Source organism: Procambarus clarkii, chromosome 58, assembly GCF_040958095.1.
Source record: "Procambarus clarkii isolate CNS0578487 chromosome 58, FALCON_Pclarkii_2.0, whole genome shotgun sequence".
NCBI lineage: Eukaryota > Metazoa > Arthropoda > Malacostraca > Decapoda > Cambaridae > Procambarus > Procambarus clarkii.
In genome coordinates, this window is record NC_091207.1 from 18,467,493 (window position 1) to 18,482,965 (window position 15,473).

Below are 15,473 nucleotides of genomic sequence, written 5' to 3' on the forward strand. Positions count from 1 at the left end.
TGCTCTTAAAACATTTGTTAATTTACTTAGAGATGTGAATCCTTCAAATATGTTGTTGGAGAAGAATGAAGTAATTATCTTCCCTGATATAATATCAATATTCATAACTGTCTATTGTACCAGTCATGTTTATTTCTCCTGTATATCATTAGTTATTCCTTAAGAAAACAAAAATATAGAATCCCCCCACCAAAAAAAAAATATAGAATCCCCCCACCAAAAAAAAAATAGAATCCCCCCCCCCCCTCAAAAAATATATATAGACCACCCCCAAAAGTATGGATTATCCACCCCTTTTTTTTATCAAAACTGATGATTTTTATTTGCTGATAGTTTAGTCTCAAGTCTACACACACACGTCTTTAAAGATTGTGTTAGAGCATCAAGATTCTCATCTCGGCACTGTGGAGATTGCATGCAAAAGTCTCAAAAAAGTAATCCCCCCTCCCCCTATCTTTACCTCTTAATGTGTCTTATTACTGCATGCTTTACTTGACCTCAACTTGTTTGACTTACCAAAAAAAAAAAATCTCAACACTCTCATTGTTTACCACATTCGCTTTCCATAATATTGTTTACTATCCCACATTGTACTTAATTAGATACAGCTTTTTTTTAATTAAAATATATATATATATAATATTGCATGTTAGAAGAGAAATTACTTATACAAAAAGAAGAAGTGTGTGGCTCAATAGAGCGTTGCACCAATTGTTATTTGCTATCTTAACTACGAATGTTACATGCTAGAGTTTCCATGAGATGTCAAGAGTATGATTAAACAGTACTGTCTTGAAAACCTGGTTCGCGGCTCTCCACCTTGATAATGCTTGGCATTAACTTGCCCCCTTGAATTACGTCTCAAGTTCAGTCTCTTCATAACTGCTAACATCTGTCAGAATTCCCCACCAGCTTCATAATTCCCCACCAGCTTCATAATTCCCCACCAGCTTCATAATTCCCCACCAGCTTCATAATTCTCCACCAGCTTCATAATTCCCCACCAGCTTCATAATTCCCCACCAGCTTCATAATTCCCCACCAGCTTCATAATTCCTACCAGATTCATAATTCCCCACCAGCTTCATAATTCCTACCAGCTTCATATTTGGTGAGTATAAGTCACAAAAACGAGGTTGCAAACAACCCAAACCCATATATATATATATATATATATATATATATATATATATATATATATATATATATATATATATATTATATATATATATATATATATATATATATATATATATATATATATATATGAAGTGTCGACGTTTGGGTCCTTCCCTCGCAATACACTAGCAACGTTGTAGTTACGTTGTGTTGACGGATCGAAACGTCGGCACTGAGACGTACCTTCATGTGTGTGTATGCTGGTCACTCACATCCTAACAATCACTCCAAAAAAAACCCAAGGTGGAGGGCCGAATCGTTTCTGTTCTTGCTGGTGTGATGAACTCTTTTTGAATATCCTAAATTTTGCCATGATTTTACAGCTATCGAGCCCCTACCTCCTGGGCAGCACTCCTGGCACCCTGGTGAGTTTCGACCTCCCCTTGGCCACCCTGGCCACCCACACCACCCACCCACCCACCCACCCACGACCCCACCCCCACCCCACCCATCCACCCACTCACCCCAAACGCCGTGTCATATTCCCCCCCATGAAGTTGCCAGTCACGAAGGCCACCTATTTTCTAACAATTGAAGAATGTTTCACTTGTAATATAGACGACTGATAACTAGCACACACACACACACACACACACACACACACACACACACACACACGCACACACACACACACACACACACACACACACACACAATGCACCAATCAGTATTAACACCACTTGACTGCTCCCCATCAGTAACTATTTGTATTAACTATTTAACAGTATAACAATTATACTGTCAATCATAAAAAAAATAGTTACTCATAGGAAGGAATACCGCAGCCGTTCCCAAGTATATCTGCTCATTGTAAACTGCAGTACTCTACAGGAAATGGGTGACCTTTTGTAGAGTTAGCTTAGTTCAAGTCTCTGGGTGACATCCAGGTGGTGCCTGATGCTACTCTTGCTACTGAGGCTTCCACAGTAGCGGAAGTAACAAAATATTGTAAAATATATCCCCCAGTACTAGAATACTGGAATGCATTTTGACTTCCACGTCAAATTGATATCTTGACTTTGGATTCAAATTTCAGATTTGTTGCACAGGGACACTAAGTCGAAAAAAAATATTACAGCAAAATTTAAATTTTAATTATTTCATCTGAGCGCTGTACTTGCTTACTGCCCAGGGTAATGATACCTTTCCAGCCTGTTTCTTGAGCACATATATCTTGTGTATTTGTTATCTTATAGGCAGGGGGAAAGGAGCCAAGAAAAAATGGAGAGTATTTAAAAAATTCAGACGTAGGAAGTATCACAAGGATATTATATGGAACTGACTTAGCCATATTCAGTAATACGTCTCTTCAAAACTGTTCTCCTGTGGAATGGAGTCTTTAAACAGACCATAATTCGTTTTTATTTGGGACAGAAAGCCAGTTATATATATATATGGTCATTTAGGCTTGTATCGACGGGAGACATCTCCCGTCACGTAGGGTGCATTCGCACCTCCACAGATCTCCAGTATCAGCTCTTGATACTGGTAATGGCTCAAAAGGGCCACCACTTACGGGCTATTCATGCCTGTGCCACCTTTTGGGTGGCTTAATCTTCATCAATCGGCTTGTATCGAGTTTCCCTCCATCATCCCAAGATGCAACTACTGATCCTTCCCTGGATGCAACCCTACAATAATTACCTAGCTCCCAGGTACCTATCCAATGCCTCTGTTCACCTAGCAGTAAGTGAAAGGAAACGAGCCCAACCATTTCTGTCCCGCCCGGGAATTGAACCCGGGATCCCCAAATTGTGAGTACAGAACGAAGCCAATTATACCTGAAAGGAAATGGGGTTAATGTTGATTTAAACATCTAAGTTATTACATAAATGTTGTCTCTGAAAAGTTATATATATCCCCTTGTATCTTATAGTACTACGAAGACACACGTACTCTCCGGAATTGAAACTGAGGGAGTTTCTAAAGTACTGTATTCATAATAATGTTTTTGCTGTGAGATTAGCACGGTATAAAAACTGATCGTAAAAGGCTAGCATCGAAACAAATCTGGTTTATGTTCTAGTCTCAAGACTTTCACAAAACGCTAAACATTTTCACTTCAGGTGACCGGAGGGGGAAGGGAACTATCAGGGGGAAAACGTCAAACCATTACGACTTGATAGAACTTGGAACGGATCAGGATAAGGACAAAGTTGCGGGTTATTCATGCCCATGCCACATCTTAAGTGGCTTAATCTTCATAAATCACTCAGGGGAAGGATTTGGGATGGGACGGCGGGGGGAAGGAATGGTGCCCAACCACTTGTGGACGGTCGAGGATTGAACGCCGACCTGCATGAAGCGAGACCGTCGCTCTACCGTCCAGCCCAAGTGGTTAGTTACCTTTCCTTGTCTGTGTGAACCACTGTGTACAGCCAAAAACGAATAAGCAATGTCCTCATTGTAATAACTAATCTTAATTTTGAATTAGTGACATAGATCAGGTAAGTAATGATACAAAGATGAATGGCAACGACCGATACAGAAAGATACAGAAAGCTCATACAGCAGCATCAGTAGCATCAGATGCCGACTCTCATGCATGCTCCCCATTAGGGTATAGTTATGGTTGTGATTCTTGAAAAAAAAAAATGCTAAATAACATAGCAATGTTCCCACCCCCTTCAAGAATTTGCAACAAATCTTTCATTATAATTATTTTTGGTAGTATGGTGGAGTTCATTTCTCCCAGAGATAATGAGGGAAAGGTAGCCCATCTAGCCGGGATCTAACACCAGGGTTACAAGATCTAGTTTTACTGCATGCCATTATTTACAGATCTGCATCTTTATTACTTAGGGATGTTGTCTATAATCTGCTTTGTCTTTTCAAATTCTGCTTAATCTTTTTAAATATTCTCTAGTTTGATATGATGCCTATTTTACATATGGGTACCACTGATATTCTTGCTAGTGATTTTACCACCAATATTCTTGTACATTATTTGTAACTGTAATAATGTACTTTATATTGATCAATCCTCAGATAATGAGCTTTTCCTGACCTATACACACTAATTTAAGGGCTCTTGTTTATATTTGAACAAATACACACTTTTATTCTTTGCTTCTCTTCAATTTAGCTTTTCAGTGTATGTTACTGTTCGTTTGACATATACATCGGCTGACATTGTCCATATCCACAGCTGTCATTATCCGTATCTTCTGCTGACATTGTCCATATCCACAGCTGTCATTATCCGTATCTTCTGCTGACATTGTCAATATCCACAGCTGTCATTATCCGTATCTTCTGCTGACATTGTCCAAACGCCGCATAAATATTAAATCACTTCTTAAACACTATAGAGCATATCAAAACTTTCTTACCAGATTGTAATATTTTTTCTGTTCTTTGGTGGTATCATTACCGAGCAAAAATGTATCATATAAGGTCAAAGTTCCCAGCCGAAGCATCCGAGGAGAATATTACTTTGAACTTGCCCTTTGCTGTACTTGAGCGCTCCCTTAACATAATCAAACTTTGTGGTCTTCGTATGCCTCTTGGTTTAAACAAAAGGATTCTCTAACTCTATTGCCTGTACGCTTAACTTCATTGCTTTGTCAAAACATTTTTTTGTTCCAGTGGCGCGTTTTTCAAGGCAGTTGTTCTAGTTAAGGAATCCTTTTTTTATTATTTTTTGTATGCCCAAATATATACTGACTTTCTAATTATGTATATTTATGCATCTAAAATAGGATATATATATATATATATATATATATATATATATATATATATATATATATATATATATATATATATATATATATATATATATATATATGGGTGTGTGTGTGTTTAATTCCAATACAAGAGTAATATGTGCAATAGAGTTCTTTGGTGTGCTGCATTTAATTATGTCATTTAAAATAAATTTTGTGGGCGAGTGAGTGTGAGAGTGCGTGAGCGAGTGAGTGTGAGAGTGCGTGAGTGAGTGAGTGAGTGTGAGTGGTGTGTGTGTGTGTGTGTGTGTGTGTGTGTGTGTGTGTGTGTGTGTGTGTGTGTGTGTGTGTGTGCGCGCGCGCGTGTGTGTTTAAAGGTTAACACTGAGGGTAGAGAGAAACTTTAACCAAAAATTGGTCAAAGTAAGAGACGTATAGACACAGAAGCACTTATAGCTGCACACTTTGCCACGCCAGCTGTCCACCAGCACCACCACACCCTAACGGACATTGATGCTCGCAGTAGTTTTAACTGATGCCTCTATATTCCCCCTCAGGTGCAGTAATGGAGGCGGTCCAGGGACACTACTGTGGGTCCTCCCGTGTCCTCTCTCCTCCTCCTCCTCCTCTTCTGGTGGATGGAAGCTTCACAAGATGTCACACTGAACTCCTCCTGACTATGTGATAATATCGCTGACAACGCAGTGTTTAGTGGATATCGTGGTTGTTACATACCGCTGCTCCCAGTCTGCCGTGTTGTTCGCTAACAACCATGAGACTACCTGAGCGAGCTGATGGGGTGGTGGTGGGGCCTCGCGCGGTGCTGACCTCGCGTTACCCAAGACTTTTGCCATCTGTTGACCTATTCAGTGGGTAAACCTATTCTTTACTACCCTCCCTCTCCTAGCCCTACCCTTCCTTTCCTACCTTAACCCTTGCCCTCCTTACCTATAGCCCCCATGCTCCTGAGTCAAGCCACTGTCAGTTCAGCGAGTATGGCGAGAAGGAGAGACTTGCATATTATTCCAATAAGTCCCATTATCTGTTGGGGAAAATAGTGTTGATAACAACGGTCCCTACTGAAGTTCCATTCAAATGGACTCACAAGAGGTCCAGGCATGCACACCACAATAACCTGGATGGTCACAGGTGTAGCTACCTGGATTAAGAGGGCCTTGGCAGGTAGTTGTATAGTTGTAGCTGTCAAAGGCTGTTAACCGCACAAAGGGTCCACCACGGGTAACAATGGGTGCAATTTGTAGAAACGCGGGCGTGCTAAATACAGTGATCCTTCCAGTATTATGGGCGTGGGCGTGGACATGGGCGTGATAGATCCGCCCAGCCTGGTCAGCTCACGCGAAGGCCCCCGTCGCTGACTGTGTGGTCGCGCCGCAATGTTGCTGGTTTCATATTGTTGCAACTCTGTCTGTAGCTGCATCATTACGTCTAGTGCAGAAACCCCGTTCTTCAAGCCTCTCTCTCCACTGCAGAATCTTCTCAAGTGTCAATATCTTCACAACAGAACCACTTTTAAAGCATCTTAGTGTATGCAAAAATTCGTCTTCAAAAATCAGTGTTGACAATATAAAAAATCTCTTATGTTTCTCAATCAAAAGTGTTGCCAGCAAGATAGGCTCCTTTATAACCAAAACTCCAAGAAAGGAACGTCTTTATATTCAATATTTTATTTGAAAGCATTATCTCAAAGCCCAGTTAGAGGAAGACCTCTCAACTCTCCATATTTTCCTGTACAAAAACCTTCTCTACTCAAGGCAACCCTTCTTCAAGACCGAAAACTTGTCCTCCAAGTCTTACCATCATCAAGACAGATCCTACCACAAGCGATAAAGAACTTCCTCCAATTCCCAGTAACTCTAAAACAAATCCTTTTCCAAGACAGAACTCCAAAGCCCCAGTATATTCAAGACAGAACATCAGAGCCCCAAATATTTTCAAGACAGAAGTACCTACCAGACAGAACTTTCTTTATCCCTCAGTATCTCCGAAACAGAACCCTCACCAGGCCCTTACATCACCAAGACGTAACTCTTCCAAGGCTCAGAAAACGCTGATTTCTAAGGTTTAGTAGTGAGATTCTTCAGAAGGGTAACAGTGTGCCACATATCAGATATCACAGAAATGAAGACGAGTCTAGAAACAGCAGCAACATTAGCTTCACTGGCCACCAGGGTGTACATAAGAAATATATAGTGCAGTATTACTAAGATATAACAATGCCCTCTTAAGTAATTTCATGAGCACAGACAATGGTTTAAAAGCGTTGTTATATTTGTGTGCGAGGTTCTATATTTTCTTATGGTATTGTATAATGGGTTTTGAAAAAATGGTAAATATTTTATTTAGGAGGGCTTGGTATGTTGATGCTCGCAATGTACAAACTCTCATTCTGGGAATCTGGTGACTATGTTCAATGGGACACTCTCTATGTGTGTATAGGTGGTGGGTGTGTGACGTGATCTGTAGAATGGTCCTCCTCCCCCCTCCCTTTCCCCCAGAAACCCATGTAGGTAGTTGTAGGCCAATTTCTTTGGTTATTTTTTGTGACTGTTGAGTGATTCTACTATGTTCTGCCATCCTGTAGTTTAAGTGTGTGCTGTCGGTGTGGAGCCTCACCCTAGATATCTGTGTAGGTGTTGCCAAGCTTGTAGTGCGCGCTAGTCATTCAGTGGGCTTGTAGTGGCCTCGCTGCTGCTAAAGCCGCCGCAGCATGAGCCACGGAACAGTATCGTAGCCTCCTGTAGCCAAAATGCTTAGTGTAAGGCAGTCATGTATACCGATGGTAGTGTATTGTAGCAGCGCGGGGTCGGACTGGCTGGAGGCACCTGCGATCGGCTGAGCCGTACCAAGTACCACTGTCACGTACCAGGGCGCCGTGGCCAGCCCTGCCCCCCCTGCTGTAGCATACAAATGCTGCCGAGGACTCAGTACCGCCGCTTGTGGGCAGGGGCTGCCCTCAGCCGCCCTCAGCAGGGCACCCCGCTCGCCCGCGACAAACCACCCTGAACTGCGGTCAGCTTTCACTAGGTTAATAAGAAGAATGTAATATATATTCATAATATAATGATACATATATACTGCATAGGAAATATGCACTATCTATCGTACGTAGGTTGTCCCAGGTGCCGCGTAGCGAGAGTGGGGGGCGGTGATCCCCCCTTCGCCCGCATCACTGATGAGGGTGGCCCTATAGGGTCCCCCTCACCTGCCACGGGGGGCTGGGGAGGCCGCTGTTGGAGGTGGGGGGGTCATATACCATGAGGGGCTGCCTCCCCTCCCTCCTCGCACCAATACGGGTCTAACAGTGAAGGCAGTGGGCCGTGGCAAACCCGTTGGGCCACAATTAGCCCACATATGCCCATCAGGCAGCCTCCAGAGCCCCGGTAAGTGAGACTATAGTGACCTCGCCTCCCACCACCTGCTCCAGGCATCATTAATCTGACCTAGGCCACAGTATTACGACCGTAATAAAGTATTGCTAAGTTAGGCGAGCGCGGGCAAGTGTGTATATAGCACTAGTGCCGCGGCCAGGGTGCGGCCCGGCCTGGCCAGTGCAGCCTCCGCGGGCTGTCCGGGTCCAAACATGCCCGAGCATCGCAGGTTGGTGGCGGCAGAAGTCTAGGCTCAGACCTGGCCTGCAGCTGTTGAGAAAGAGCAAGAGGGCCGCAGGTCGTCGTTTGTCGTTGTTGATGTGAAGAGTTGAGCACGATGCCCCCGCTGGCTAGTTGTGTGTGGAATCGCCTGCCATCCAGAGGGCAGGACAGTCATGACGACTTTATATCGTAACTGTAGTAATAATATTGGTGGTGTTTATTAAACAGAAGTCAGAAATCTAGTCAATATTATTTTGTTTTACAGAGTTGATAATGAGAGTATTTTTACATGTGAAAACACTGTCTATTTATTATTTTTAGTATACGCTTAATTTATCGCTGGTGAACGTCAAGGCAAAGAGTCCGTCTGCCACACTCCCGGCCACGTTTCCTCACCTCCTCATCTCTCGGCACCAGTAATCTCGACAATGAAAAACAAATATAAATCCCAAAGGTAACCTTCACATTTAGCAAAAAATCTATCCCAATCCCTCCCCTCTCCCATCTCTTCCTGTCGCCTATGGCCAGACTGCTATTCTTAACTCTCAAGATACTTGGGAAAACGTAACTCAATCATGGCCAGGGGCCTCGCCCAGGAAAGACACACTGAAGTCTAAACGTTTTTTTTTTCGTTATGAAAACGTTCATCACGTTTAATTAACGTAAATAAAACGTGAAGGTTATGCAGTGTGTTTGCTGGGGATCTGTCACTCGACCCTTGCCCCCTCTCCCTCCCTTTCCCTATTTCATACAATAGTTGTGGTCGGGCCGGTATTCTGTGGCCCCCCGACCCATTTTTACACGTTCATACAAGTGGGTTTGTAAGGGTATATTATCCCCCCCATGAGTGAGGAGGGTCGTGGAGTGTGGTGGTGTGGGCAACTTGCCTCACCAGGTAGGTTAGAGGAAGTCTCAGGGATAGGCCTACCATCATTCGCCGCCCCCCCCTGGACCACTCAACCCTTCGTTCTGAGTTCCGTTCCTTGATTTTTGCCCATGGGTGAAAGTTCTATTTTTAGCACAAAGCTGCTCAGAATATAAAAGAATGATTATGATACCTTATTAAATGTTTTAATTTTCCGGGATAAAATCCTCAACATACAGTTATCAGATTAGAGTTTTTATACTAATGAAAGGTAATAATAATAATATTAAAGAAAGATTGCCATTGGGTAATTGTGTTTTGATACCCATACGCTGTTTTACATCCAAAACTCCAATAAACACATGCGTTTACATGTAATTAATATGAGAAAAATTGAAATTAGATTGTATGGATTTCATTGTGACGTGTAGTGCTGGTAAAATAGTAGTCCCCCCTTCCCCCCCCAGCGTCACCCAGTACTCCTTTCCCAGCTCTCAGGTGGTTCGTCCCTGTGACACTTTGTCTCTGCGACACTGTTTGTCCCTGCGACACTGTTTGTCTCTGTGACACTGTTTGTCTCTGCGACACTGTTTGTCTCTGTGACACTGTTTGTCTCTGCGACACTGTTTGTCTCTGCGACACTGTTTGTCTCTGCGACACTGTTTGTCTCTGTGACACTGCGCACCACTTTATAATCTATGGACATTCTTAGACGAAAACAAACGCTAGTCATAATGAAATCCAATCGCCAAAGAATGATTGTATAGTTCTTTTTTACATGTGGGGTCTCTACTGTATTACGCCATTTATACATGAAAGACACAGTTGTTGTAGATAATCTATACCGGGATGTAGTATATGCTAGAGTGGAATAAGACATGGTACAGTTTAAACAATAAAACAATGGAGAAATAACCTTGTGGTTTTATTGTGTGTTTAGATACCTACTCTTTCTCTCTTGTCTAGTATCTATAGATACTTTCCGCCCCTGTCTTTTCCTCCAGTGATTACCTCATATTGCTCCTATTCCTCAATTAATCTATTTATGTGTATCTACTCATCGGTTATTTTCTTTCATAGAGCATTTACAGTAGTTTCATACTAATGTCTTATCTATCATTCTTCCCTCTTGCGCACCTCTTCACCTTTCCATAGTTAAATATTCATCTTCATGTTGACCAGACCACACACTAGAAATTGAAGGAACGACGACGTTTCGGTCCGTCCTGGACCATTCTCAAGTCTCAATGGTCCAGGACGGACCGAAACGTCGTCGTTCCTTCAATTTCTAGTGTGTGGTCTGGTCAACATACTTCAGCCACGTTATTGTGACTCATCGCCTGCATTCATCTTCATCCTCCTTTCACACCTTTTTCCACCCTTGTTCCTTCTCCCCCCCCCCCATGTCCTCTTTCACTCTCACTGCGTCCACACTATTTATTATGTATACTTCACAATGCTACCCATATGGACTTGAGAATGGTCCAGGACGGACCGAAACGTCGTCGTCCTCTTCACCTTCTAGTGTGTGTGGTCTGGTCAACATATGGTGTGGTATCGTAGTATAATTGGCTTCGTTCTCAACTCACACTCTGGGTGCCTGAGTGATAGAAATGACTGGGAAGGTTTCCTTTCACCTATTGCCGTCGAAAAAAGTCTATGACTACTGGTACAACTCAGAAAATGGTCACAGACGGGAGCGAAATCTTACCGGAGTAACGAAAAACACTTATGCCAAGTACCGGCCCTCGAAAAAAAGCAAAACGGTCGGTACTTGGCGTAACTCCCACTACTGGTTATCTAGGTCAAACAGCCTGGTTGACCCAGGCTGGTCAGACTACCTGATGCATTAATTTCATCCTTGTGTTATGATTTCTTTAGAGCTACAAATATCTACCCAACTGCCTCTCCATCTTTCTTGCCTTTTTCATCTTACATTATCCATCTCCCTAAGACATACAAAACATGAATTGTGTAAAGATTTCTAATGTTCTGATAGTTTCTCTCTAAAATCTTGACCTTCTAAAATCTCGACTCCAAACTTGGGCTGCCAACAGCCTTATAACTGTGCCCTACAAAGTCAACTTTTTCAAAACATTAAGTTGAACATCTTTGCCATCCTTTTACCACATCATTCAGATCTGAGAATGGTGGCTTAATTATCCAGTGAAACTATGTCACAGCAATATTGAAGTTTCCTCTTTAGAAGCATATTTTAGCAATAAATTCGCAGAACGTTAATCATAAAAAGAGCGATTGGAAATGTTGACCAGTGCCACACGGGACAGTGAAGATGTTCCTCATATTCACTGTCACACAGGACAGTGAAGATCCTCTCATATTCACTGTCACACAGGACAGTGAAGATCCTCTCATATTCACTGTCACACAGGACAGTGAAGATCCTCTCATATTCACTGTCACACAGGACAGTGAAGATCCTCTCATATTCACTGTCACACAGGACAGTGAAGATCCTCTCATATTCACTGTCATACAGGACAGTGAAGATCCTCTCATATTCACTACCATACAAACTAAGAAACTAAAAACTGAGTGCCCAAATGAGCCACAGAGACATTAGAAAGAACTTTTTCAGTGTCAGAGTAGTTTATAAACGGAATGCATTAGGCAGTCTCCATACACAGTTTCAAATACAGATATGATAAGAGTCTAATAAGCCTAAGAACCTGTACACCAGTAGACACACAGTTGAGAGGCGGAGACCAGTGTAATTTGATTTACCCCGAGACAGAATTCATGAGTTAACGATCGTTTGCGATGGACACACTAAGCTCTAATGATCCTGTACACTTAACCCTTTTCTCATCTCCTGATGGTGAGAATTCAACCGTAACTGCACCAAACATTTCGTAGGAATAAAACTACCAAGTGTCCTACACAGAAAGCACACTCACGTGATTCACTTTAGAAATGAGAAAATCTATTAGGGCTTTTTTTTTTTTTTTTTTTTTTTTTTTTTTTTTTTTTTTTTTTTTTATTATTATTATTTTTATTTATTTATTATTATTATTTATTATTATTATTTTTTTTTCTATTTGGGCTGTAAGGTCACCGGGAACCCGCGACCGATGCATTGCCAACCGCATACTCAGTGTTAGAGTATGCGGTTGAGCATTGGTCGAAGGTTTGAGCCCACCTCACAGCCCTACTGGATTTTCTCACTACCAAGAGTGGCTGGCACTCGGGGGTACAAGCCCTGCACAGATGCCATTGCTAAAGAAGGGTCCCCAACCACCACTTTTGTAAACAATAACCTAAACTAATCTTGTTTATAAACTTGACAAAGCTTCTTGCCATTGCACAACACCTTTGTACTCATCGACGTGTAATAAATAAACATTGTAATGTACACAATGAAACCACAACAGCCTGATATATCTGTAAGTAAATCTATCTGACCGGCTTTTTCCCCTTTTCCCCCATAATTTTTATGCGTTGATTGGGGGTAAAAGTTTTGTTCACTTTACGTGGAAGACCTTAAACGTAAAGTGAACAAAACTATTATCGCAATCAACGTAAAGAGAGGTAGTGTTCATTTCGCTAAGCTCCAAGGCGACTATGGCTTATGATATGCCTATGGCAATGCAAAGACACATAAACTAGGTAACCCACTACGCCCAATAATCAGCCAAATACCAACTCCTAACCTACCACTTGGCTAATATACTTAACGAACTATTAACGCCATACACGCCCAGCAACTATAGTCTATAATCATCAGCAGATTTTCTAGAAATAATCAAGACAACACAGCTCGATGGAATCATTGCTTCACTGGACGTCGAATCCCTATTAACCAACGTCCCAGTCGACACCACCATAGAAATGATACTGGACAGAGTATACAGAGACGAGAGCACCCCTAAATTAGACATACCCTGAGGCCACACTTGAAGAGCCTTCTCGAGGGCATGTACAAAGGAAGCTCCTTTCATCAGTCCGCAAGGAGACATGTATCTACAAATAGCCGGAGTAGCAATGGGCAACTAGGCAGTGTTATTTGCAAATTTTCACATTGGAACCGTCGAAGAAAGAGTCTTCAGCAGTAGGTAAAAACCAATTGCATACTGCCGTTATGTAGATGACATATTCGTTATAGTAAAAGACCCAGATGAACTAATTTATTTAAAAAGGCATTTAGAGAGAGAGGACTGCGATTTACCCATGAAAATAGTGACAAAATAGTCACTGTAAAAATAACAGTGACTTACCAGGATGTGTTAGTAACAAAAACAGAAACCTCTTTAAGCATATGCAGGCGATGAGTCACAATAACGTGGCTAAAGTAAGTTGACTAGACCACACACTAGAAGGTGAAGGGACGACGACGTTTCGGTCCGTCCTGGACCATTCACAATCGACTTGAGAATGGTCCAGGACGAACCGAAACGTCGTCGTCCCTTCACCACCTAGTTTTTGGTCTGGTCAACCTCTTTAAGCACCAACATATATACTAAGTCTACCAACATAGGATTATGCCTGAACGGTAGAAGTGAGTGCCCCCAAAGATACAAAGCCAGTGTTGTCAATGCTTATATTCGTCGAGCCTTACCCACTGCTCAGAATGGAGCAACGTGAATAGAGAGTTTGAAAGAATAACTCAGGTATTGGTGAACAACGGATATAGCAACACAGAAATAAACACTACTATGAAACACCTGGACCGATGGTATAATCCTGAACCAAGAATAGAAACCACAACACCTCCAATAAAATTATATTACAAATCAACCATACACAGTGAACATAAAAAAGAAGGAATAACTGAAAGAAATTATCAGTAAAGGAGTAAAATAGCACAACTACTCCAAAACATAGACCTAATCATATTCTATAAATCAAAGAACACTACCGATCTCCTTATTAAAAACAGCCCGAAGCCGACAGAGAACCCTTAGCAGCAGTCAAGCGTTGTATACATGTACACTTGCCCCCACGAAGGATCTAACCTTCAATCTAGGTCCCTAGGTATGACGTCGACCAAGCTGACGAGGCGTTCGACCTGTCATCTTCAATCGGGTGCCCCTAGACATCCCATCAGACAAGCCCATGACATCACCCTAACAAGAGAAATGTTAAATAAAGACACTTGTGTATGTGAAAACCGACTCGTGGGATTTATTGATTCATCTACAATTTGTTAATTTATATAGTAATTCATTTATTACGTTAATTTATTTCGATAGCGGACTGTATAATATAAATTCCCACAAATCGTTTCCTACACAAGTTTATTATTTATATATAATCTACCAATCTAAATCATCGATTGGTAGACAATCACTACAGTGTTACTAGGTGTTAAACTACATCTACAATGGATTAGTTAATACATGGGGAAGCCTTACCTGATTAAGAAGGCTTCAACAATGTTATTGTAGCGACTAGCCAGCCAGCCAGTCACGTGGTCTCCCGTCTTATAGTCATTCCTCATTAATGACTTAATCACTTCTCAATTCACCTGCCAACGAGATTACACAGTAATAATTTCTGCACATAAATTATTCTGTTAACATGTATATTATAATATTCTGAAATAAAGGGTTGAATTATTGCTCACTCTTGGGTTTGATGTTTATATATGGCATAACCATAATAGTAAATATATATACAATGACTAGAGCTTTATGAATCATTTAGTATACTGTATAGTATACATTGTATTTAGTATACATTGCCTTCCCTGGTGATGATGGTATGAGTTTGTGCTGTCTTAACTCTTCGAAAATAAGTTGTATGGTACAACTTGACAACGACATGACAACACGTTTGAACTGTTGTTGTTGTTAATGATTCGCTACCTGGAACAAAAAGTTCCAAGTAGCACGGGCTATGGTGAGCCCGTAGACGTTTGAAATGTCCAGGGTTAACATAGTTACCTCTCTCTCTCTCTCCCCCCCCTCTCTCCCCCCATCTCTCTCTCTCTCTCTCTCTCTCTCTCTCTCTCTCTCTCCCTCTCTCTCTCTCTCTCTCCATCTCTCTCTCTCTCCCCATCTCTCTCTCTCTCTCTCTCCCCCCCTCTCTCCCCCCATATCTCTCTCTCTCTCTCTCCCTCTCTCTCTCTCCCCTATCTCTCTCTCCCCCTATCTCTCTCTCTCTCTCTCTCTCTCTCTCTCCCCATCTCTC

General features: G+C 41.9%; 1 protein-coding gene across 1 annotated transcript in view; it reads left to right on the forward strand.

Annotated features, from left to right (window-relative positions):
* Positions 1–10,238, forward strand: part of LOC123767936 (cytotoxic granule associated RNA binding protein TIA1) — a 36,358-nt gene extending 26,120 nt beyond the window's left edge. Inside the window, exons 6-7 of the mRNA XM_069306758.1 lie at positions 1,503–1,544; positions 5,405–10,238. Coding sequence (XP_069162859.1) covers positions 1,503–1,544; positions 5,405–5,413 — 51 coding nt within the window. The 3' untranslated portion in view covers positions 5,414–10,238. The remainder of the gene's footprint in view (positions 1–1,502; positions 1,545–5,404) is intronic.
* Positions 10,239–15,473: the final 5,235 nt, after the last annotated feature.